General features: G+C 43.8%; 1 protein-coding gene across 10 annotated transcripts in view; it reads left to right on the top strand.

Annotated features, from left to right (window-relative positions):
- KIF6 (kinesin family member 6) overlaps positions 1 to 27,045 on the top strand; it is a 332,020-nt gene that overhangs the window by 280,999 nt on the left and 23,976 nt on the right. For all 10 annotated transcript variants that reach the window (XM_061624903.1, XM_061624906.1, XM_061624910.1 and 7 more), the window contains 3 exons: positions 18,317 to 18,398; positions 22,958 to 23,093; positions 23,818 to 23,912. In XM_061624903.1, the coding sequence (XP_061480887.1) occupies positions 18,317 to 18,398; positions 22,958 to 23,093; positions 23,818 to 23,912 (313 nt within the window). The remainder of the gene's footprint in view (positions 1 to 18,316; positions 18,399 to 22,957; positions 23,094 to 23,817; positions 23,913 to 27,045) is intronic.

The raw sequence follows: 27,045 nt of genomic DNA, 5'->3' as shown, positions 1-27,045 counted from the left end.
ACATGCCAGAGATAGGGTCGCCTAGCAACAGGGAGCCTGAGAGCCTTGAAGTTTTAGAATCCCCCCCAGACATTCCCAGGCCCTCCCTTCTCCGCAGCTCAGAGCAAGAGGGAGGGCTGATCACAGCAGAAAGGCGGAGAGATGGTTTACCCTCAGCTCCTCCTTTATCACCCATAGGGGAATCGGACACTTCAGAAGAGGAGGAGGTGATGCCTCCCCCCTCACCACGCACACGCAGACGGTTGAAAAGACAGGAGAGAAGGGGGGAAGGCGGGCAGTACCTGAGGGGGAGTTAAGGAGGAGCGAAAGGTTGCGCGCCCGTTTAGCCCCTTCTTAAAGAACAGGCGGGAAGCAGCCCCTTGCTCTGTCAACTTTCTCCCAATGTCGCAGGACCTGTATCCCTGTATTGCTTCATGAGAAAGCGCAGTCTTTGTTGGACATTACTCTAATAAAACACGAATTAACTACAACCTCTGGTCTGGTTCCTGAGTCGCATCCTGGGCCTGACAGCTTGACAGAGCCACCTAAATCACCCTCAATGCTCTCTTCACTTGACTGGGACAAGATGTCAAAGGGAGCAGCGGGGGGGACAAACCCCACTTCTGAGACGGAAGAAGTGAAACTCTTGTGGACTAAGGTAGCTGAATTGCAGACGGATGTCCAAGCCCTGCTAGCAGCAGTCAAGGCGCTGAAGACGGATAATCAAACCTTGAAGGCCACGATAGACCAGATGCAAACAGCCCCTGCAGCTGCCGCAGTAAAGGTTCCCATTGGATTGCCCTCAAAATACGCGGGACAAAGTAATCAGTTGGCAACTTTCGTGGCTCAATGTGAGTTATATCTGGATGTCAGGCACATGGAGTTTCCAGACGATGGGGCTAAAGTGGCCTTCGTGATTAGCCTCCTGGAGGGAGAAGCTGCAAAATGGGTGACTCCGTATCTCGTGAGAAAAGATACTGTCTTAAGAAGGTACAGAGGATTTATACAGGAGATGACCGAGATGTTCCAAGACCCACAAAGAGCTGAAACAGTAGCGCGGCAACTAGGCGCTCTGAAGCAAGCTAAAGGGACTGTTTCCGAGTACACTAACGCTTTTAAAATTCTGTCCCAGGAAACTGGTTACAATGACGCCACCCTGATGTTTATGTACCGGAGTGGATTAAATGCTGAAATCCTGGATGAGTTGGCCAGGACCTCCCCCCCCCCCGCTGACCTACCAGGGCTCATCCGGCTATGCCTACAGATAGATCACCGGATGGAAGGAAGGCGCCTGGAAAGGAAGCAGGAGGTCCCGAGATACTCAGCCTCGGCATCTCGCAGCAAGACCCTTCCCTCTGCAGGAATGGCAGGTAATGCAGCTGAGGGACAGGGAGGGGCTAGGCCAAGACTGTCAGAAGAAGAAAAGGAAAGACGCCGCCGAGAACGTTTATGCTTTTATTGTTCAAAGCCGGGCCACGTGGCCAGAGACTGTGGACTAAAAGGGGGGAAAGCTGAGCCGTCGGGAAACTAGAACACCCAGTCCACGTGCAGGCCGGTGGACTGGGGGCAGCGTTGTATAAAGGCCCCACAACGATCCAACCTCCCTCAAAGGGGGTGTTGGTCTTGCCTATTCGGATTACAACTTCCAGAGGAGTGGTGTTTAATTCCACTGCCTTAATTGACAGTGGAGCCTCCACAAATTTTATTGATGTAAAGTTAGTCAAGCGTCATGGAATTTCCCGGTGGAAACTGAACGCTCCCCTAGCTGTGGAGACTATCGATGGGAGACCCCTGAAGTCAGGAGGGGTGACACAAGCCACGGAGGAAGTGAAACTTCAAATCCCCGGGCACGAAGAGTTCATTTCGCTATACGTGTCAGATCTCTCGAACTTTGAGGTGATTCTGGGAATGCCCTGGCTAGCAAAGCATGAACCCACAATAAGTTGGAAGGAGGCGGTGATGTGGTTCACCTCACAGTATTGCCAGGAGAACTGTCAACCTGAAGGAATCAAGAACACCTTAGCGGGGGCAGTACAAGAGATCGAGCAAGTGACCCTGCCGCCAAAGTATGAAGAATTCAAAGATGTGTTTGATGAAAAAGAGGCAGAGACTTTATCCCCCCACCGCCCTTACGACTGTGCGATTGATCTAGTGCCAGGAGCCAGCATTCCATCAGGGAGAATCTACTCTCTCACAGAGATTGAGAGGGAGGCCCTGAAGGAATTCCTGGATAAAAACTTGAGACGAGGATTCATACGCCCCTCACAATCCCCTGCTGGAGCGCCACTATTGTTTGTGAAAAAGAAGGGGGGGGAACTCAGACCCTGTAACGACTATCGCACATTGAACCAGATCACCATCCCCAACAGCTACCCGCTGCCCCTGATCTCAGAGTTGTTGGACCGACTGCGCTCTGCAAAAATCTTCACGAAGTTGGATTTGAGAGGAGCGTACAATCTGATCAGGATGAAGCAGGGAGATGAATGGAAAACAGGGTTCTTGACCGCTTACGGACAGTATGAATACCTGGTCATGCCGTTCGGACTTTGTGGAAGCCAGGAATTTTTCAAAAATTCATGAACGACGTGTTTAGAGACTTGTTGGACACATATGTAATCTGTTACTTAGATGATATCCTGGTGTTCTCAAAGAACCAGGAAGACCACGACCAGCATGTGAAGACGGTGTTGCAGAGACTGAGAGAAAATCACCTGTATGCTAAATTAGAGAAATGTGGATTTGACCTCAAGTCTCTAGACTTCCTTGGATATCGAATCTCAGCGGAAGGCGTGGAGATGGACCCAGGGAAAGTAAGCTGTATATTGGACTGGGGCCAACCTGTCACCAAAAAGGATGTACAACGGTTTTTGGGGTTTGCCAATTATTACAGAAAGTTCATTCCAGGGTTTTCCAAATTGACAGCTCCTTTGACTGACTGTTTAAGGGGAAAGAAGAAGTTTCAATGGACAGAGAATGCCACCCAGGCCTTTGAGGAGCTGAAGAGAAGGTTCGCTTCCGAGCCCATTCTGCACTTTGCTGACCCGACCCGCCCTTTCATCGTGGAAGCAGATGCTTCAGATTTTGCTATCGGGGGGGTCCTTCTGCAATTAGACCAAGAAGGAAAGGAGCTGCACCCCTGTGCGTACTTCTCTCGGAAGTTAAAGCCTGCAGAGAAGAATTACACAGTTTGGGAGAAGGAGCTGCTGGCCATCAAGGACTCTTTTGAAAACTGGAGACAATACCTAGAGGGGGCCCCTCATCAGATCGAAGTGCGCTCCGACCACAAGAACCTGGAAAGCCTCCAAACTGCCAGAAAGCTGAACCAGAGACAAATAAGATGGTCCCAGTTCTTCACCAGGTTTAACTTCAAGATCACTTACCAAGCCCAAGCCAAAAACCAGAGAGCTGATGCCTTATCCAGACAGCCACAGTACAAAGAAAGTGAATCCGAGGAACAGCCTCAGTACGTGATCCCGCCAGAGAAATTAATGTTGGGATCATGCCAGTCTTCGTGGGAAGAGGAACTCAAAAAGGCACAACAAGAAGATGCAGACGTACTAAAATATGGGCAGGAGACGGGACAAAGTCAAGACTCAGAAGTAACCTTTCACTGGAGGAATGGACTATTATGGTTCAAAACAGCCAGATATGTGCCAGAAGGAGAATTAAGGCTCAGAATCCTACACCAGTGCCATGATTCCATCACAGCGGGACACTTTGGGATTTACAAGACCATTCAGAACGTGGCCAAGGACTTCTGGTGGCCTAAAATGCGTAGGGATATTGAAAGCTATGTAAAGTCCTGTTCTGTCTGTCTGCGGACAAAAACACAAACAGGAAAACCAGCAGGACTGTTACAACCGCTACCTGTCCCACATGAACCCTGGAAGGATCTCTCCATGGATTTTATAACTGATCTACCCAAATCCCAAGGAATGACAGCCGTTTTAGTCGTGGTAGATCTACTCACCAAAATGGCGCATTTCCTCCCTTGTGCAGGGGCCTTAGAGGCTAAGGAAACGGCCAAGTTATTCATCAAAGAAGTCTACTGACTGCATGGGTTGCCAAACAGTGTAGTCTCAGACCGAGGAACTCAGTTCACAGCCAAATTTTGGAGAGCAATGTGGAAACAGTTGCAGACGGAATTAAAACTCTCCTCCGCCCATCACCCCCAGACAGATGGGCAAACGGAACGCTTGAACGCCGTTTTGGAAAGATATTTAAGAAGTTATGTGTCCTATCAACAGACTGACTGGGTATCATATTTGCATTTTCCAGAGTTCGCCTACAACAATTCTCTACACTCCAGCACTCAACAAACCCCATTCTTCGCGAATTATGGATTCCATCCTAAAGTCTTTCCAAGCAGCTCAAAAGGAATGTTGGTACCGGCAGCTGAGGACTTCCTAAAAGAATTGCAAGCAGTGCAACAAACACTGAAACAGCAGTTAAACGAAGCCAAAACAGAGTACAAGCGAGTTGCTGACCTGCACAGGAAGGAGGGCCCCCCCCTTCAACCAGGAGACCAGGTATGGCTGTCCACCCGTTTCCTCCAGATGCCGGGCAAATGTAGAAAATTACAAGACAAAAGGGTGGGTCCTTTTGAAATAGAAACTCAAATTAATCCCGTGGCGTACCGGCTGAAGCTACCTGACACGTTTAAAATACATCCTGTGTTTCATCGATCCCTCTTGACGAAAGCTGCCCCTCCCAGTGAGCTGCGGCCGGAGGAGCCTCCTGGGTCCCCACTCCTGATAAATGAGCAGCTTGAGTTTGAAGTTGAGGAAATCTTGGATTCCAGGATCAGACGCCACAAGCTGCAGTATTTGATTCACTGGAAGGGCTATGGAGTGGCTGACAGATCATGGGAAAATGCAGATGATGTGCATGCTCCAGAGTTAGTAAAACTTTTCCATCAACGTTTTCCTCACCACCCCAAGCCAGACAGGGGGAGGGGGGCACAGCTTGAGAAGGGGGATGGTGTCGGGAGGATGAGCTGGGCTCCTGGGGGGTTGTCAGAAGAGGATTCAAATGGCTGGCAGAGGGAGGAGGGAGGAACTTACCCTCTGTGGAGCGAAGCCGAAACAGAGGACATGCCAGAGATAGGGTCGCCTAGCAACGGGGAGCCTGAGAGCCTTGAAGTTTTAGAATCCCCCCCAGACATTCCCAGGCCCTCCCTTCTCCGCAGCTCAGAGCAAGAGGGAGGGCTGATCACAGCAGAAAGGCGGAGAGATGGTTTACCCTCAGCTCCTCCTTTATCACCCATAGGGGAATTGGACACTTCAGAAGAGGAGGAGGTGATGCCTCCCCCCTCACCACGCACACGCAGACGGTTGAAAAGACAGGAGAGAAGGGGGGAAGGCGGGCAGTACCTGAGGGGGAGTTAAGGAGGAGCGAAAGGTTGCGCGCCCGTTTAGCCCCTTCTTAAAGAACAGGTGGGAAGCAGCCCCTTGCTCTGTCAACTTTCTCCCAATGTCGCAGGACCTGTATCCCTGTATTGCTTCATGAGAAAGCGCAGTCTTTGTTGGACATTACTCTAATAAAACACGAATTAACTACAACCTCTGGTCTGGTTCCTGAGTCGCATCCTGGGCCTGACACCAGTGCAATTCCTGGTGTATCTTTAGTTAAAAAATATCAGCAGATAATTTGGTATCCCTCTTTCAGAGACCCTGAAGAGCTGCTTCCAGTCAGGGCAGACAATGCTGGAAATGATGGACAAGTAGCCTGAGTTGGTACGAGGCAGCTTCTTGTGTCCTATGGTGGATTGGGCTCTATAGCTGTAGTTCTGTGTGCATTTACCTGTGAATAAACCCATGGAACACTGTCAAGTGAATATTCACAGAATCCAGCTGCACAATGTATGAATGATTGGAGAGAGAGAGAGGGTAGATTTTTTCCCCTCACCCTCTCATAATACTATAACCCAGGGTCTCGTAGTAAATTGGTCTCATAGCCATCTTATAGCTGATTGGCAATAGGTTCAGGAAAGAGAAAGCAGTTCTTCATCTAATGCAAAATTGACTATGGGTGTAAAATGAGGAAACGGTCAGAAATATTAATGGCAAATTACTTCAGCAAGAGCAATTAACCATTATAGTTTAATAATCAGAGGCTATTCATGCATTTCAAATGCAGGGGATACGGGATATCTATTCCCTTAATGGCCTATCTTGGGAGCTTCCCAGCAATCTCTCTGGTTGCTGTTGGAAACAGAATGCTGGACAAATTACCTCAGTGTTCTTCACCGAAATGAAAATCTTAAGTCATGATTTTCATTTTTATTGAGATGAGGATCATTGAGAAAAAGAATCAAGATAGCCACCAGTTTAGTTTATTGTAAGCCTTGCTTTGACCATGTCTATTGATTGATTGATGGATTTATATCCCTCCCTTCCTCCCAGCAGGAGTCCAGGGTGGCAAACAGAAGCGCCAAAAACACTTTAAAACTGATCTTAAAATATATTAAACAAAACATTAAAAACATTTTTAAAAGCTTTAAAACATCTTTAAAAAAGGTTTTAAAACATTATTAAAAAATATTAACAAGCAATTCTAACATAGACGCATATTGGGATAGGTCTCAACTTAAAAGGCTTGTTGTTATATGTCTGTTGCACATATATACACAGAGTGTATCAAAGGAGTGATAAATGCTTCACTGGAGGAGGGTAAAGTACCATATGCTTTGAAAGAGGCAGTGGTGCATCTCCTCCTAAAGAGGACCTCCTTGGATCCAGAAGTGTTAAACAACTATTGCCCAGTGGCAAATATCCCCCTTTTGGATAAGGTGCTCGAGAAGATGGTAATGATCCAACCTCAGGCATGCTTGGAGAAGACGGAATATCTGGATCCATTTCAGTCTGGCTTTAGGCCCAGCCATGACACTGAAACTTCCTTGATTGCCCTGATTGATTACATTTGTCAGGAGAGATAGGAGGGAGTGCAACCCTGCTCTCTCTTCTTGATCTCTCAACAGCTTTTCATACCATTGACCACAGCATCCTTCTGGAGCAGCTCAGGGAGTTGGAGGTTTGGGGGCACTGTACTTCAGTGGTTCTGCTCCTACCTTCAGGGACATTTTCAAAAAGTCGTTATGGGAGGCAGGTAATAATAATAATAATAATAATAATAATAATAATAATAATAATAATAATAATAGTAGTAGTAATGCATAACAACAAAGTATGCCTTTGTCTTGAACAATGCTGTTTTCTTCATATGCAAATTGAAGGTTTAATTCATTAATAACTCAGTGTGGTGTAGTGGTTTGATTGTTGGACTATGACCTGAGAGACCAGGGTTTGAATCCCCACACAGCCATGAAGCTCACTGGGTGACCTTGGGCCCATACTGCCTCTCAGCCTCAGAGGGAGGCAATGGTAAACCCCCTCTGAATACTGCTTACCATGAAAACCCTATTCATAGGGTCTCCATAAGTCGGGATCGAAGGCAGTCCATTTCCATTTTTTCATATATCAATGACAACTCATATTTATCCGTGTAAGATTTCTTTAACAGGATGATAGCACTGGAAACTAAGGCTGTGGACAGGTTTGTTAAGATTTGCTCTTTGCTAAGCCTGCAGGTGCAATAGAAATAGTATTATCATCTTGCTATTTGTTTGGATTTGGAGGCATTTTCATTCAATTTAAAGCAAATAAAAAACAAAATAACATTTTTTTGGCTCTTGTAAATTGTTTGAACAATTTAGAATACATGTACTGCAGAAATGATCTTCCTGCATCTCCCACACTTGGGATATTAAGTCCATTTGCAGCTGCTGAATATGTGAAGTGCCCTCACTGAAAATATATTAGGTTGTATTCAGCATAGTACTAAGAGATTGTTCCATGAGCACAAGGATTTCTCCCTGCACAGTGGAATGATCTCCCCCTCACCTCCCCCCACATGCCCTCTAAATCTGTTCTGGATGGTCCCCTATTCCTCCAGAGCAGATTTCAGGATGGCATGGGGACAGGAGGAGAGGAAATTCTGTTGCACTAGTGTTAACCCTTGAGCTAGTGCAACTTTTTAGTTGAATGCCACCCATTATGTTGAGATTGTCAAGAGAAATAAAATCAACACATTTGTTGATTATTTGTGATAATTGTTTCACACACAGAAGACAACACTGAATGTTGTGATGAACATGTATAAATGTATTCACTCTAGTTCGGTTGGTATTGAACCACAGTTGTAGTGAACAACTGGTTAATGCCAAATAACTAGAATAAACATGCGAATATCTTCTTCTAGAGCTCTAATTGTCTGGGTGGTTGTTCTTTTTGAAATAAAAGCTGGTATTTAGTTCAGCATTTTAAAAATAGTTTTATGTCTCATGTTAATTTTGAAATCTAGCAGAACATTTTTGGCCAAGGTTAATTTTCCTACCTTGTAGGCATAAGAAGAGCATGGATGCAAATCTTCATGATGTATCAGTTGCACTAATTCATCTCATATTTTCTCAGGCATCATTGAAATTTTATGCTGAGTCTTTGGTTTCTAAATGCAGGGAAATTTCATATACTGCAGCATGTAATTGGCAATTTCCCACCTAGCTTGTGCACGTTTTTGCCTACTGAAAATGCCATTGTGGAGCATTGCCTTGTAAAGTGATTAACCAGAATTGTTGTTTACAAAAAACAGGCTAAATATAAAACTTCCTAAACTATATATAGTCTAATATTTGTTTCAGCAAAAGCCCCATATCCAAAATTAATAATCTGAATGTCAAAATGTCACTGCTTACTAAACCTGCAAAACTGATCTGTCTCCCCCAGACAAAAGCAAACCTCAATTGCAGCTCATGGTTTGGCTGGAGTGAGATAAACCAAGAGCCCGAGTTCAGACATGACACTAAGTCAAACCATGGCTCAGCCCTGGGTAATACAGTAGCAGCAGGACTGGCAAAAGAGTGCAGCAGCTGGGATCTTTCTTCTGAGAACCTATATATTTGCTTGTTCACGCTAAATCACGGTTTGACTTAGCAAAGTGGGTCATTAAGAAAGAGCAGCCAAAGCTTAACTGCAGATAAACTAATTTTCATAGAATTTTCATATAATGTACATCTAAAGATTGCTTTAACTTAATATTGGATACACACAAAAAATTAATCTGTCAGATTTTACGAGAAAATCTGATTTTACATTCTGAGTGTCTCTGATGAGAAGGCCCTTTCCTGTCCCCCCATCCTCTGCATCTCATCTCAAGGGGACATATGGAGGAAAGTCTCCCCCAATCACTCTAGTCTAGTATGAGGGCAGGCTGATGTGGGATTTCTCCTAATAGGAAACAGATAGCCTAAAATGTGTTACAGAAGAGAAAAGGTTGATTTATACACATATTCTGACAACCATGACCTACCCTACTTGTTCAGTTCCCAGCCTGCAAGTTTAGTTGACACAATTTCTTAACGTTCTACCCAGTGCCATACCCATGGATAAGTAGCAACATCCTGGGATTGCTGCATTGAGCTTTTTCCACTGAGAGGCCTCCTCCTGAGAGAAATGCTTTTGCAGAGTCACCATAGTAGGCAGATCATAATACAACTTAAAGAGTGGGAAATTAGATTCTGACTAAAGTCTGTAGTGGCCCTATTTAGTAGCACCACAGAGCAGCTGTCAGGGATGCTGGAGCTTTCTCACCATTGACAGGCTATTGCAGTTCTGCTGCTCCACTCCTGCCACAGGTTTAGTCCAGAAGGAGACTCTGAAGTAGAGATAAAGCTATTTGCTGTGCCTGCACCTCCAAGGCAAGTGATAGGTCTTCCAGACTCCTGCTGAATATAAATACTTCCAGGGCTGTCTACAGTCCATTATCTGAAAAAATAGGGTTATTTGGCCTATTCTTCAGCTGACACCATGCCTGAACACTGGCCCTGGTTTCATCCCTGATACTCTGCGAGCAGGAGTACATCCTGGTTTATTTTCCTGGTTTGTTAGCTAACATTAAGCCATAAGTTCCCGGATTGGGATGTAATGACGAACTCATTGCGCAAACCAGGATTTTTGCACCAAAGCCTGCATGTGACAGAAGGGATAGGAAGTACTCAGCCAAGACACTGTTTCAAGGTTTATGAAACTTTGAACGATTATCCAAATTGGCCCATGTAAGCTCAGATTTTATTTTGTGACCACTGACCTTTCTTGGGACGGAACGTACTGAGACAGTAATTTTCAAAGCACAGCTTTGAATCTTCCTGTAGCATATGGCTGCCACTTATCTATGTTGTATTCTACAGAGCACATGAGCTCTCATCCTTTTTGGTGGAAGGTTCACCTGCTTGTTCTCTTAGACCTTCAAAGTGCAGCCTACTTTCTGGGAGGTTTCTGCTTAACTGTGGAAGCATGAGCAATACACTCTTTTGAACTCTGCAAGAACTCTGTCTCCTTTATGATTATTATTTATTTACTTATTTAAAATATTTCTAGCCTGCTCTATTTTTTACCCAGAAACTCAGAGCGGTGAACAACCTAAAGCCAATACATAAAAAAGAATAAAACAGTAAAATGCCAAATGTACATAAATCAATTACAGTTGTATCTTTTGATACAATAATTATATACTCACTACCATAATTTATTAAAATTCCTATTCTACATATAGTTAAACGCAACCCGAAAAAGGAATGTCTTCACCTGGCGGCGAAATGCCTCAAGTGAAGGAGCCAACCGAGTCTCACTCGGTAAAGCATTTCAGAGACTAGGAGCTATAACCGAGAACGCCCTATTTCTGGTTCCTGACAAGTGAACTTGTGAAACTGGAGGGATCGTAAGAAGTATTTCTTCCAAGGACCTCAACGAACGGGAAGGTTCATAACGAGATAACCGGTCAGACAAATAGACAGGGCCCAAGCCGTGTAGGGCTTTAAAGGTTAATACCAGCACTTTGAATTGAGACCGGAAGCGAAGCGGCAGCCAGTGGAGTTGTTGCACTGATGTTGCACTGAGCCATAGCTGCCTACATGATGGTTTCTACTTATTTGAAATAACTCACTTAGTTAAAAAAGTATCTAGAAAATAGGTACAGCTATTATGACCCAAAAAATATCTCATTGCTCTGTTCTGCTTTCAGAACAAGTACTGCGTTAAAGATGTAGGGAAGCAACTGTCTATCAACACTTCTATAAACAAATGGGATTTTTCAAGATTGAGCCTATCAAAGTGCATGCTTGGGATTAGTTTGTGGGAAGCATAGAGGTCCACTTGCCAAGCATGTTTCCAGTTTTGCATTGTTTTGTTAACCCAGTGTGATTTTGAGTCTAGGAACAATAAGTTTCCACATACTCACTTTGGCTAGGTCTTTGGTTTTTAATACTTTTTGGAACAGTACTATAAAATTGTCATCTCTGTACTTTGTTCGGATCTTTTCCAGCAGAGCTTCTATTGCAGCTAATATTGTTACTAAATTGGTCTCACTTGTTTCATTCTTCTTGTATCTGGAAACCATCTGCAAGGCACTGGACTTAGTTCTAATAATGTCTCAAAGAATGCAACACTTAATTCAAAATCTTTACATTTCATCAAGGATGTTAGAATTCTAGCACTGCTAAACAGCCTGAACTTTCAAGCACTTGTACCAGAGCAGTTTGTTCCTCAATTTCTCATGTTCCATTGAACCACAGTCTTTTTTGGGGGTTGTGTGTGGTTGAAGGAGACTCCATTAATATATCACAGCTGACAACTACAAATTCACTTTTGGCAGATATTGTGTGGATATGTACTGATTCCACATGCATGGTTATTACTCCAGATTGGGAACTATTTGGCTCTTGAACCTTTCCATTTTGAATTGTATCAGAGCTTGGAAAAGTTACTTTTTTGAACTACAACTCCCATCAGCCCAATCCAGTGGCCATGCTGGCTGGGGCTCATGGGAGTTGTAGTTCAAAAAAAGTAACTTTTCCAAGCTCTGTATGAAATATTAGTGTCAGTTGCATGTATGCAACTCACTTGCACTAAGTAGTATATGGGGAGTGGGTAGGATTCAAATGTGCTTTCTAGAGTTATCAGAACTTCACCTGGAGATGGTTCTTGTCTCATGAGAAACCACCCACATTCTGACAAGTATAAGCCTAGTCAATATGTAGGGTATGTTTTGAAAATGTATAAATATGTAGGAAGGTCGTAAGAGCTACGTCTATAGATCAATCATTCCCTCCAGAAAGGGAGAGTTGTTGTTTACAGTCCCTTTCATGGTAAATATGCTTGTAAAGCAGCGGTTTCTTTTTATGTATCATCTACATATTAGGTAGACAGCTGGTCTGCAATGCTGCTATCATACCAGGTAACAGATTATTTCAAGCTGCCATAAACCACCAATTTAAAGAGAAATGGACTCTGTGGGCCCACCTGTAGCTCATTAACCAATTTGTGGGGATTGAACAAAGGGATTTAAAATCTAGGGATTATAGACATCAATCAAATCAGCTGAGGAAATATGTAGTTCTGTACATATGACCCCCTTGTTCTGCTTGACTTCTCTACTGTATTGTTTCTTTGTTATGCAGTGATTTGAATATCTCCTCTGAATGTGGAAAAACCCAGGTTCCAATCTCTTCTCAGCTATGAAGCTCAGTCTTAGGCAAATCACTAACCTTCAGCTAATGTACCTCACAGAGAGATGTTGTAAGGTTAAAAGGCTGCCATGAACAACTGCATGCTTCCCTAATGTATAGCACAATTTTTAAAAATTGTGTTGTATTTTAAATATATGCTATGTATTTATCACCGTTTCAGAGATCGTTATGGCTTCAGCATAGACAAGATTGTATGCTGTGCAGTAATTTGTTTATTTATTTATTATTTGATTTATATCCCACCCTTCCTCCCAGCAGGAGCAGGAGCAGGTGCAGGAGTAATAGTGCTATACTCCACTTTTCTTTAAAAAAAATACTCAAGGAAGCAATATGCATTTCTAAAATAATGTTAAAACAACAATAATACATTAAAATTATAAAATCAACAAAATATATAAAGAGCAGTAGCAAAAAACAAATTGAGAATGATGCAGCAGGATTGCTAACACAAATGAGGTCCATACAGCACATTACACCCCTGCTCAAAGATCTTCCCTGCCTGTGAATTTGTTATCTGGCCCAATTCAAGGTGGTGTTATGAGTATTGTGATGTTCTAGGGATATCGCTACAAGTGTAAAAGCCTGCAATTGCTTTAAACCAGTTTACTCGAAGTACTGCCTTACTCCATATGTGCTTATTCGACCGCTTCAGTCTGCAGAACTGGCACTTTTACAAGTGCTACATAATGCTTGTTCCACTCTTGTGAGAAATCAATCTTTTATGTAGTGTGGCAGCACCTATTCTCTGGAACCCTTTGCCTATTTATCTTAGGCAGGTGTATTTTTCTTTTATACCCTTTAAAACTTTTTTTGTTTTTTTGTTTAGGCAAGACCTAGAGATATCAATTTTATTATATCAGTTTGTTTTAAAAACCAGTGCTGTGCTCCAGATTCGCCCAAGGTCCAAGGCTCGAGCCAAATCGGGCCTATTCAAACATATTCAGGCCTCGGCTGTGTTGGGTTCTGACAGCCACGGATCACTACAGATTGGATTTGATGGCCCAGAGCAACCTAGAACTATCAGAGGACAGAGCATCAGGCAGAGAAAAGAGGCACCTGCAGCTTTCCTTCTTGTTTGAACACCACCAGTGCCCCACAGGATCCCTATAGGTGCTAGTTTACAAGGCTTTTTCCTGCAGGAGGAATTGATTGGGGGAGAGACATTGCAGCACCCTGCAGAATCAATCCCTGCTCTGAAAAGTTGTTCAGCCCACAGAGCAATGGGGGGGGGGGTTGCACGGCGCTTTCCTGCAAGAAAGCACTTTACAAGCCTGCATCACACAGATTCAATCCTTCAATTCATCAGCTGTTGAGCACCCAGAGCGATTCTGTGCTATGGAGGTTTGTAAGGCACTTTCCTGCAGGAAAATGCCTTGCAACCACCACCACCCAGGATCACTCTGTGGGCTCAACAGCCGTTCAGCAGGGAGGCCAATTCTGCAGGATGCTGCAGTATCTCCACCCCTCCAATCAATGCCTCCACTGAGGCTTCAATGGGGGGAGGAGGCATTGAAGCAATCTGCAGAGTTAACCCCCATCTCAGTCAGAAGGGGGAAAGGAGATGCAAGGTCTCCTTCCCCCTCCCCTCTCCCAACTATATGTTTAATTAGTGTTTCAAAGCCCTAATTAAACATTAGCCCCACCCCTGAAGTTACTCGGGACTGGATCCATAGTAGGGCTGAGGGGTGGTCCCAAGGTCAACCCAGGGAAGGTTGGCCTGATGCCCCCCCCAGATCAGAGCCATGGGGTAGGGAGGGCTGTGCAGAGTCATATTAAAAGCTATTCATTTTATGTATATTTTGATAAATTCATTTATTGATAAAACTGCTGTTTTCAAAGTCTTTTTGTTATTTTTAATGAATATTTTATACTATTATGTAAACTGCTTAGAGGGTTTTTTTATTAAGCAGTTTATAAATCCTGTTAAATAAATAAATAAAATCATATTGTGGAGGGAAAGCCTGCTGGTAAGAAAAGTCTCAGGTGCTCATCTAAAAGCAAGCAGCAGTGGAGCCAGGTGAGTGTCTTTTGTAGGTCATTCTGCTTTTTTTTAACCACAAAAGTGGCCCTATCTTTTGTGGCCACCCACTATACCTCAAGCAGTGAGGGAACATGGAGAATTGCCTCCAAAAATGATGTCAAGGAACAAGCAGATTTGTGTGGGTGGAGCCAATTCTTGAAAAGCTCAGTGAAAGTCAGTGAGAATCACAAGTATATAAACCAATTTCAGTTCCAAATGTAAGTTGTTATTTTTCAGAAGTTGTAAAAAGGTGAATTTTCCAATGTAGAATTTAACATCATGCATTTAGTTGTATTATTATTGTTGTTGTTGTTGTTGTTGTATCCTGAAACTGCTTCCCCAAATTCTGCCATTTTGGGGAAATAAGAGCCTGTTCAGGCACTGTACCCTGTTCAGCCTGTGTTAATATCCTTCATGTGTTGGTGGATAGGACAAACTGTGGGAGCATGCACAGCTAATTCCACATGTGCAACACCTTGATCAAGCAGGGTAAATTGTTCATGCATTGCATGAGTTGACAATTATGGATGGGCTTTCTTCTCCCTAATTATAAGTGCAATCTCCCGGATCATGCAAGACATCATTTACATGCTGTGGGATCTGGTACTACCCTCCACCACACAAACTACATAACCCCATGCCTGACTGTGGAGAAGGAAGATTGGTTCAGAGATCCCTGAAGAATATATAAATCGGCCTTCTACTGAGTTATACCTTTTGTCCATCTTTCTCAGCATTGTCTGCACTGTCTGGCAGTGGCTCTCCAGAGTTTCAGATGAGAGTCTTTCCCAACCCTGCCTGGAAATGCCAGGGATTGATCCAGGACCTTATGTATGGAAAACATGTGATCTGCCACTGGCCTATAGCCCTTTGAGACATGAGGAGGAATAAGGTGGTAGATGGCCACCTCTCTTTAGCTAGAACTCATGCTAATATCAATATACAGGGCAGCAACTCAGAAGGATGACAGGGCCCATATTTGAATTGGGAATGTGGAGAGGAACCGAGCAGACAGATAGGAAGCAGATGCAAAAGAAGTTGAGATATTATCCAGGGAGCATGCACAGTTTGGGCAGGCTGATCAAAGAGGTAAAGGATGCAGGCAGCAGTGTTGGCTGTTGGTTTGAGAAGATCTGAAACACTGACCTGGAACCCTGAACCAATCACAGACCTTGGAGCCAGGGTCAGTGAAGACACTGTGACTCAGTAACTCAGCAGGTTGTACAACTTCTATATTCAAGGTTGGCTGGTGTTGACAATTGGAAAAAGAATGGAAAGCACGGAAGAATACTTATTCAAAAGAGACAAATGGGGAATTGTATGTAGGGTATATTGTCCAATCCTTACTCAACATCAGTCAGACAATGAAAGATAGATTGTGATGGTAACAACAGATTGCCACAGTTTAAGTACAGCTAGTGTGTTCCTCCAATGTATTTCATGAACATTACACATGAACATTTCTTGAACATTTACATTACAGAGCTAGAGCATTCAAGCTATTACATAGGCAATACATTTCTGCATCTAACAGATGACCTTTTAAGTTTGCATAGGATTTTTATAGGTGTAAATTTTTAAAAACACACATCGAGACTAGTTTATTGATGAATTACATTATTTCTTCAATTTAATACATACAGATGTATAGAATTGCACTAATTACTGTGGTTTTTCTGCTTGCTTTACTTTCATGTAATTGGTTTTATTTTGAATAGTTCGAAAAGCTGTAAGTTACCCATAGTAGCAAAGGGCATTCTGTATGTTTCTAGTCCTCTCTGATCCTGAAAATTTTGTTAACATGTGGAATGGAAGATTTATATGCAATGACATTTTTGGCTTTTACCCTGCATTAAACATTTGGTCTAAAGTACTTTCAGTGAAATTATTATAAATTGTTAGATCTCTTTTTTGATTAAGCTTCTGGGTTTTATAAGTAAAGATTAATGGTTGTCACTGGAATGCTGACAAGCAAAGAGGGATCATGATTGCCTGTTGTTCCAGCCAGAATTCCATTTCCTGAAGCTAGGGTACACTCCTTTAACCTAGTAGCAGGTTTACTTACAATTTGTTTTCTTGGCTAAAGCAATGATTGAAATGGAAGCCAAATTTTATTGTACTAAAAATCTTTTGTTCTATATTTTTCTTCTTTAGCTAAGGTACCAAATATGTTTTCTTCAAAATCTTGACCAATCTGCACTAATTTTAGAACCAGAAACTTTTATCTTGGTGTTCTTTAAGCTATTAAATAACATCATTTCCTTGCATTACTGAGTTCAATTGCTTTAACTCTTTTTAGAGTGACAAATATGACTATTGACACTTAGCTTGCTACGAGGCTCATGCTGCTCGGACATAATTTAATATATCTATTAATTTAATGTTTTTTAAAACGTATCAGTTGCTTTTCCTGGATAAAACCAAAACACTCAAAATAATGTACAATAATATCAATAGCATACATTTGAAATACAATTAAAACAACACAAATTAGAAAGCACAATGGACATGAAACATGAACGTATAACAACTGAGATATTAGTTCACAACCCAACTGCTGAATATAATCAAGGAAGATCTTTACCTGCCTCCTAGAGACCTGCAACACAAAGCTCAATAAATCCTCTTTAGAGAAGGATTTCTGGACATTGCACACCACAACAGTGAAAGACAGAACACAAAGCTATGCCACTGCTTCAAATATCAACAAATAGCAGGGTTCATCTGTTTGAAGGTACTTTTGGTGAGCACATAACAGGGAAAAGAGTGCAAGCAGATACATTTGCTGAAGTAAATACAAAAGCTTAGAAATTGTCTCAGTTGAAGTGCTATCAGTGATTCCACTGGAGGATATGGTAATCCCAGGAACAGGATTATTAACAACTACGTAGCAGATCAGTGGGGGGAAAGGGCATTGAGAAATTGCTGGATATCAGTGCCTGGTGACTTCCCCTGCCTTTCTTTTCCCTGGAACAAGCAGTATGTCCAAGTAGGGTATTTTAGTTCCAGCTAACTCTAAAAATCAGTAAAGATGGGGCTGGGAAATGATGAGAGCAGCAACATATGACAGCACTCCCCACCTCTCAGAATACCCTGGAGGTCATAGGTACCCCTCATAGGGTGGTGTCTTCAAAGCTTGCATACAGTAAGCCCTGCAGAACTGAGGATCAAACTACATACTACCTTAAATGCATGTTCACATGTGGTGTATCTGTTTTTAAATCATGCAAGGGGTGCAATTAAGATGGGACCATAGTGTGCAGGGACGAGAGGTTACCCTTTCCTGTAAGGACTGCAGCACAGGAAGAACCGTTAAACTTCCCTCATCTCATACTGTAGTCATGGTCCTGACCCGCTGAATGCTATTTTTTTTTTAAAAGAAACCATAGATATACATTAAGGGCAATTATGCATTTACTGTAATATATAGCTTGGCCCTATGAGACAGATTTGTATGATAAAAAATTAGGCACATTTTTATTTAGAAATTAGATGTTAATTTGCCTTGAGGTAATTCCAGAATGGGGGTGGGCTCTCTTTAAATTCACTAAAAATAAACTGCTGTAGCAAGATTGAAATTTTATTCCTTTGTTATAAATGGAACATTTTAGGTTTTTAAAAAGTTGAATGTGATACTCCTTACTGCCAGACATATAAGGCAATTATCATTCCAGCGTATAAACATTTTTTTAGCTCTACATTTTACAACTACTACTAACACTGATTATATCTTGCAGCTGTTGTCAGTCCTCGAGAAATGAATGAACCTGATCCAGTAGAAGAGGCCCTTCGGGCACAAATTGAACAGGAAAAGATAAGGTTATTTTAGTTATCACATTTTTAAACCTTTAACTTAGATACATGTGGTTTTTATATGCCATTAAGGATTGTGTTATATGTATCATATATACTGTTAAGTTGGCTTCAGTTTACATGAGCTATAGTTCAACAGTGAAAAACATACAGTTAGGTAAATAGTTAGTCAGTAATAGTCAGTTATAAGAACTTCAATTTTTTTTCTTTTCTCCAATCTGGGCTACTAACATTTGAGGAAGGAATTTCATGTCCTACCAGACAGAGGCAGTCTTATTAGACTTCTGCATGTGCAGTTTCTATTTGTTTACCAGTTTTGCAGTCAAAGAGGGGGGGATGTGTATATTAAACCTGCTTATGTGTGAAATTTCCCTCATTGGATGTGGGTATCCATTAGTAGTGCCTTGGATTAACACCAGGATTGGGAAGGCAAAGAGATGAAAATCACAGTTTTTGCACACAGGATACAAGGCACCAAAGCCATTTAAGAGCATTGCTTTGCTTAGATTCTTGGCCTGCTACAACAGGGTTGCCAGGTTCAGGGCCTGATCCTGATCCTGTATCTTTAGGAGAAGAGAAAGTCAGCCACGTGCAGGTGTTCTTGCAACCCAGTAATGGGAAAAACCACAAGGTGGAACTCTCCCTTCCCCCTGCACAACTTTTAAAGATATAGAAGACCTCTTGGTTGCCAGGCCCAGCCTCCAAGAGGTTTTCCATATCTTTAAAAGTTGTGCAGGGGGAAGGGAGAATCCCACCTTGTGGTTTGTGGAGTGGATTCCCTTAGGGAGTCCCCCCTTCTATTACCTTTTTTTAAATTTGTTTTATTATTTTCTGTTAAACCAATCTAGAGGAGATTGGTGGTGGGGAGGGCATGTGGTGCATGTGTAGTTTCTGCACAGAGTGAGTGCAGTGAATGATAGGAGAAAGTCGCCAGATGCCTTCAGAGTGAGAGTCTGTAACTGGCCCTCCCTTGGTGTGAGACAGGAGGGGGAGTAGATGGGCCCTGAGTGAAAAAGTTTGAATGGGTATGACTGTTCCCAATTCTCGCAGAGGCCTACTGGGATAATTGGCTCAGGCAGGTTTTGTTGGTGGGCTCGTGTTGGGTCCATATCAGGTGTTTAGGAGGAGTCTTAGTATGGAGGAGCATGGGTGATGCCACCCCAGTTTCAGTGATCACAGGTAGTCGGAAATATAGCCATGGGGAGAGGGTGAATTATCATAGAAGACAAGGCAAGTCTATCTGTGCCTTGTTCCTTGCTGCCACTCCTCTCATGGAGGGGTTCCTCGCTGCTCAAATGCTATGCCCACTGGCCTGTGTGTGTTGTTGTTTAATGCCAGATTGGTACACAATAAAACCACTCTCATCCATGATTTGATTGTGGATGAAGGTGCCGATTTGGTGTGCATCTCTGGGAAAAGGTGTTTCAATAGCCCCTTGGGCAGGTGTTCTGTTTGTGCAGGATGGAAAATGGTGGGGGGTAACTTCACAGAAGGAATACAGGAAGTTGTCTCACCCTGTTTGCCCATCTAACCTGACTACTTTTCAGGGTCTCAAGCAGAGGGACGCCATTCCCTTTAGCAGCTGTTTGAGATTCCTTTTATTTACTAATTTCCATGATTTGATCGTGGATGAAGGTGGCGATTTGGTGTGCATTACCGAGACGTGGGTGGGTGAGCTGGGAGGGGTTGATCTGACCCAGCTTTGCCCACTTGGATACTCACTGCAACACCAGCACAGGCTGAAGGGATGGAGGGGAGGATTTGCTGTGGTCTATAGAACTTCCATCTCTGTCACCAGAAAACCACTCTGTCTTGGAGCCGGCTGTGAGGGCCTGAACCTGGTGTTGGGCCGAGGAGACAGTAAACTAGGGTTGCTGCTGGTGTACCATCCACCCTGCTGCCCGGCAGCTTCTCAAACTGAGCTGGCAGAGGCCATCTTGGCTGTGTTGTTGAAGGAGCTGTGTGATTTCAATGTCCATGCTGAGGCCTCTAGTGTTCCGGATCGGGACTTCATGGCCTCCATGATGACCATATCACTGGCCTGATACATAGGGCAGGGCACACCCTCAACTTGATTTTTGCTCCAGATGGAGGAAGGAGTGGTCTGGAGATGGGGGTGGTGGTGGATGTCACCCCATTGTCATGGTCAGACCACTTCCTGATGAAGTTTAGACTTATGGCTCCGATCCTTCCCTGCTGGGGTGGTGGACAGATTAAGATGGTCCGCCCCTGTAGACTAATGGAATCCTCAGGATTCCTGAATGACCTGTGGGGGGTTCCCAGTAGATAGAGCAGGTGACCCTGTTGAAGCCCTTGTCACACTGTGGAACAGCGAGGCGTGTTGGGCTCTTGACATGGTTGCCCCCGAGCGCCCTCTCCAGCACTGTAGAGCCCGGTTTGCTCCTTGGTACACATGTGAGCTAAGGGCAATGAAACAGGCTGGACGACGGCTAGAGCACAAGTGGTGAAAGATGTGCTGTGAGGCTGATCAGGCACAAGTAAAACAACATAACCATGCCCACTTCTCTGCCTCCATTGCATCCTCAAGTAGCTGTCCAGGAGTCTGTTGACATCAATTCCAGCAAATGGAGTTTTAGACCCTTTGGAGGCCCACTGTGAATTGTTTGCAAGGCACTTTGAGGGTAAAGTTGCTCGCCTCCATAGCAGTCTTTATGCCACATCCACATCTACTGTAGTCCCCAATGAGGTGTCCAGTGCAACATCTGCTGCAACTTCTTGGGAGCGGTTTCAGTTGGTGCGGCCTGATGACGTAGACACAGTGCTTGCAATGATGCGGCCAGCAATGTGTCCTCTCGACCCTTGCCCTTCTTGTCTTATCAAAACTTGCCGAGGGGGTTTGACCAAGTGGATCCAGGGTGCAGTCAATGCATCATTGCAGGAGGGAGTGGTTCTAGCCACCTTGAAAGAGGTGGTGATCTGACCACTCCTGAAGAAGCCCAGCCTGGACCTGTTGGTTTGTGACAACAACCAACCGGTAACAAATACCCCCTTTTTAGGGAAGGTGATTGAGATGGTTGTTGCGCAGCAATTGCAAGTACTCTTGGATGAAACAGATTATCTTGACCCATCCCAGTCTGTGTTCAGACCTGGTTATGGGACTGAATCAGTTGGTCTGATGGATGACTTTTATCAGGAGAAGGACAGGGGGAGTGCGACCCTGTTACTCTTACTTGATCTCTCAGTGGCTTTTGATACCATTGACCATGGTATCCTTCTGGGCCGACTTGGTGAGATGGGTATTGGAGGCACTGCTTTACAGTGGTTCCGATCCTATCTCCAAGGTTGTTCTCAGAGAATAGCATTGGGTGACTGTCTTTCGGCCCCCTGGCAGCTGTGCTGTGGGGTGCCGCAGGGTACCATCTTGTCCTCCATACTGTTTAACATGTGTATGAAGTCCTTGGGAGCAGTCATCAAGAGATTTGGGGCGAGGTGTCAGCAGTATGTTGACGATACCCAGCTCTATTTTTCCATAATATCTGAATCAGGAGAGGCTGTGCAAGCCCTTGACTGCTGCCTGAACTCGGTGGTGGGCTGGATGAGGGCCAATAAACTGAGTCTGAATCCTGGCAAGATGGAGGTACTGTGGGTTGGTGGTTCCTGAGTTCAGATAATTGGTCAGTTGCCTGCTTTGGATGGGGTCATACTTACTCTGAAAGAGCAGATTTGTAGTCTGGGGGTGCTCCTGGATCCGTCTTTGTTGCTAGAGGCCCAGGTGACCTTAGTGGCTAGGAGTGCCTTTTACCAGCTTCGGCTGGTAAGACAGCTGCAGCTGTTTCTGGACTGGGATAGCCTGACCACGGTTGTCTACACACTGGTAACCTCCAGGCTGGATTACTGTAATGCGCTCTATGTGGGGCTGCCCTTGAGGTTGGTCCGGAAGCTGCAGCTGCTGCAAAATGCAGTGGCGAGACTGCTCTCTGGGGCAGGGTATCGCCAACATGTCACCCCGCTGCTGAAAACATTGCACTGGCTGCCCATTAGCTACCAGGCAAAGTTCAAGGTTCTAGTTTTGGTGTACAAATCCCTATGCAGATTGGGACCAGGATACCTGAATGACCGTCTTACTCCTTTATACCCAGTCGATCACTGCGCTTTGCAGGTGAGGGCCTCCTGCAGATACCATCTTATTCCATTCTGCACAACATAGGAAACGGACCTTTAGTGTGGTGGCACCTACCCTGTGGAATTCCCTCCCCTTAAATATTAGACAGGCACCATCTCTCTTATTTTTTCGGTGCCTATTGAAGACTTTCCTCTTTCAACCAGCCTTTTAAGTTAAGACCTATGTGTCTGTGTTGGAATTGCTTTTTAGTACGTTCTTAAACCTTCTTTTTTAAAATGTTTTTAATCTTAGATGTTTTGAAAGCTCTTTTTAAGTAACGTTTTTGAAGATGTTTTGTTTTAATGTGTTTTAAAGTGTTTTTATGATGTTTTAATGTTTTTAATGCTTTTGTTTGCTGCCCTGGGCTCCTGCTGGGAGGAAGGGTGGGATATAATAATAATAATAATAATATAGTGAACTTTTCTTTTTTTCTTTTCTATAGTTATAAAACAATGTTTACACGCTTGAAAGGGATGAAGATAGAAATTGAGCACTTGCAGCTGCTTATGGAGAAAGCAAAGGTGAAATTGCAAAAAGACTTTGAAGTTTGGTGGTCTGAAGAGGCAAGGAACTTACAGGTATTGTGGTGACTTCATCCTCACTATTTAAAATTAGTTTTATACTTGTTAGATTAAAAACATGGTTTAGAATATCTATATATGACAGGATTAGAGGTATTTTTTCTCCAGTTCTATTCTGATATATGTGCATATATATGTATGTGCACAGAGCCAGTGTGGTGTAGTGGTTAAGGTGTTGGACTACGACCTGGGAGACCAGGGTTGGAATCCCCACATAGCCATGAAGCTCACTGGGTGACCTTGGGCCAGTCACTGCCTCTCAGCCTCATGAAAACCCGATTCAGAGGGTCGCCATAAGTCGGAATCGACTTGAAGGCAGTACATTTACATTTTTTACATTTGCACAGGAAGAGGTCAAGGTTCAGCCACTGATGACTATAACAGGGGACTTTAATTGCATGGATCTAAACTTATGTAAAATTCTAAGTCTTTTAAATGATTCAAATCAGCCAACATCTACTGATCCAGTTTGAAAGCCTGAAACCTGAGGTTTGACATTTTAAAACCAATCCTCAACACATTATCATAATGCATCAGGAATTTTTGGCTACAGTAATAGGATGGAAGGAAGGGTGCTATAGAAGTAGACAAATGATGTTGAAGATTAGAACTGTAGAGTAGGATTTTAAAAGCACTCAGCATTTGATTTTAATGCGATAGGGGTGAGCCCACTGTTTTCCTTTTTTAACTATTCCATCCTACCTGTTTAATGTTTGTTTAGAGCCAGGAAGAAAAGCCACATTTGCAAAATTCACCCAGTGTTTTAAAGACTCATCCCTTGCTTCTTGAAACCCAGCTACTTCCATGTGGTACCAGGTAAGTTGGTTATATATGCATGCATGGAATTGAATGGAGCTGGGGTTTGGAGATATATCCAAAGGAACACATAATGGTTTCAGTTCCATTCCGTGCAGTGAATCCGTGATGTAGGTTCAAACAATGAGATTTGTAGAAATGGGTTTAGAAGCACTGTTGCCCAGAGTATTTACATGGTTCCTGGGCATTAGAAGAGAAGAAAGCAGTTCCATAGAATGGAGTGTTCAACAGCAGCCTGTGACACTCAAAGCCAAAATGTGCATCTGCCAGCCATTGCTGGATGTTGTCCTATCTCTACTGGCTTCATTTTTGTGGCAGGGGTGGGGCACCTGTGGCCTTTCATATGTTGCTGGCTCCAGCTCCCATCATTCCTTACTATTGGTCATTCTGGATGGGGCTGATGGGAATTGGGAACAACTTCTGGAGGGCCACAGCTCTACACACACACACACACATGGAATAGGTCTATGGTGCTGCTCCTATGCTTTCCCCTCACTTATGCCTACCTTTTCAGCTACTCTGAGATACGGGGCTGAGCACACTGGTGAAACCACTCAACAGTTCAGTAGGGCAATCCATTTCTCCCAAACAGGGCAATCCATTCCTCCCAGACTGCTTGCTCTATGGTTTATCTGGAGAGTCATAACTACTTGATATTGTAGCTAAGCCTATGCATACAGCTCCTTGTCGCAGGATTGCAGCCGTCGTTTACAGAGCTTCCATAGCATTGAATTGTACCATCTGTTGTCAGATAATTAACTGTACATTTGCAAAAGCAATGTCAGTAAAGGTTGACTCCTAGCTTTGTTAGTGTCATTTTACGTCAATTTCTATATGTTTTCAGCTATATGCTTCAGATTATCACAGTGTCAGAATAAATTTATACAGGCCAGTTCAGAAGAGCTCTAAAGCATACGTGGAGCTCACTCACAAGCAAGGGCTCTTGCACATTTATTCATTTGTTTACAATATTTCTAGGACACCTTTCTAGGCAATTTCCATCCAAGGCTGGTTACAACCATAAAAAAGTCAAAATATCAACAATACAACAACCATAACCCATCAATCCCACACCCACAAGAATAGCTAGTAAAAATACTCTGCCAGCCAGTTAAAAAGCTTTCCACCGCAATAACAAGCCATAATCCAGGCTGTCAAAGATCAGTCATAAATAAGCCAGTAGGAAGAGGTGTGTCTTTAGGGCCTTCTGAAAGGCTTAAAGCTTAGGAGTCTGCCATAGATCCACTGTCGGGGAGTTCCAAAGCCATGGGCGACTATAGAAAAGGCCCTCTTCCTCATGGCCACCAATCTCACTGATCCTGGAGGTGGACACCTAGAAAGGCCTCCATCGGAGAACTCAGTGTGTGGGCAGGTGGCCCATCAAATAGCTTTGGCCCAAACTTTGCAAAGCTTCAAAGGTTAAAACCAGCACTTTAAATTGATCTCAGAAACACGCACACAGCCAGTGCAGCTGATACCATAATGGCATTAGTAAATCCCAGCGCCTCTCCTCCATCAGGACTTCAGTGGCAGCATTCTGAGTCAGATGAAGTTTCCAAACCATCTTTAAAAGCAGCCTCACATACAGTACATCACAGTAGTCAAGCCAGGAAGTGATCAGGTCATGGAGCACTGTGGCTACGTCAGACATCTCCAGATATGATCATAGCTGGCATACTATCCAAATCTGGTAGAATGCACCCCCGCCTGCTGTCAACATCCAGGTATCCCCAGTTAGTACTGAGTCCAGAAGTGCTCCCAAACTACATATGTGGCCTTTCAAGGGAGTGGCACCCAATCAACAAATAAAATAAAAAGTCTCCAAGGCAGATTGTCCTATTCTACAAGAGCTCAGGACACTCAGAGGAAACCCAACAGTGGCCCATCAAGAGGCTAAGGCAGGAATTCCAGGCACACAGAACACCTGCAGGATCAGTAGTGGTTGGTGGGCCAGTGAAGGTGGGGTGGTGTTGCACACCTAACTTCAGGATGCCGAGGATTGCTGCTCCTTACTAAGAGAGAGATGGACAGATGTGGGACTGATCATGTCGATACTTTCATTCCAAGTGGCAGCCAGGGTCTTGACAGAACCACTGGCTAAGTCTGCAGGAGACTTCAGAAAACCTTCAGGATTCATTCATCTCCTTAGATGAACCATAACTATTGATCCACCATCTCTGCAAAGGGTCGGGACAGGCCTGAAGCCAAGTAATTATCTCTCCATGTCATCAAAGTCATTTCTAGCTCCCACCACAGATCCTTTCCTTCCCTGCACCCCATATTGATACAGAAGGCCAGGTCTAGAGTACTGCCTGCCACATATGCTGGGCCCAATTTTATTTAAGAGAGGGTCATGGTTGACATGGCTGCCATGAAATCCTGAGCCACTCCCCATGGATGTCCCCTGAAACTAAACATCCTCAACATCATGCGAGCTCAGACAGGGAGAGTGCTAGGCAGCAGAGTTGTTTGTATGGTAACAGAATCCCTGTACTGACTTCTATGCCAGACGTTCAAAACTGGTTGCCTGCAAGTTCAGGTACCTAGCCAGTAAGATATTCTTCCTATACACCAGAGCTACCCCTCCTCTCTGCCCCTCCAGATATGCCTGTAACTTTACTTGGATACCTGGAAATCTGGGAGAGGCTTACTCCTCCCCATTTGTCCAACCAGGTTCCTGTTATACAGATCAGGTCAACATAATGCTCAAGCGATAGCTTGGAAATGAAACTTGCCCTTCCATCTGTCAAACTGACATTTATGAGCTGCACCTAGAGATTGGAAGGAGCTTCAGAGAAGCTCCCTAATCATTGAATCTAGGAGGATGTTGGAAGGGGATGGAGCCTGCAGTTGCCTTTCCTTTGACCAATAGCACCACCTCCTACGCTCATAGCACCCTTTTGCCCACACATTTATTGTGGTCCCATGATGTTTCCCTCCCAAATAGATCCCCACAATGTGGCTACAATATCCCTCAACAAGGAGTTTGAGTGCTGAAGAGCAATCCCTTCATAATAACACACTCAATTTCACTTCTTATCTGGGGTCATCCAGCCACTTCCCCCATGACTCTGTTAGGGTACCCACCCCCAACACTAAACCAGTCTCTCAATCTGGCTCAATGTCCATTAGA

This window comes from Rhineura floridana, chromosome 4 (genome assembly GCF_030035675.1).
Source record: "Rhineura floridana isolate rRhiFlo1 chromosome 4, rRhiFlo1.hap2, whole genome shotgun sequence".
NCBI lineage: Eukaryota > Metazoa > Chordata > Lepidosauria > Squamata > Rhineuridae > Rhineura > Rhineura floridana.
The sequence above is the reverse complement of the archived record's forward strand: the minus strand, read 5'-3'. Positions and strand labels throughout refer to the sequence as shown.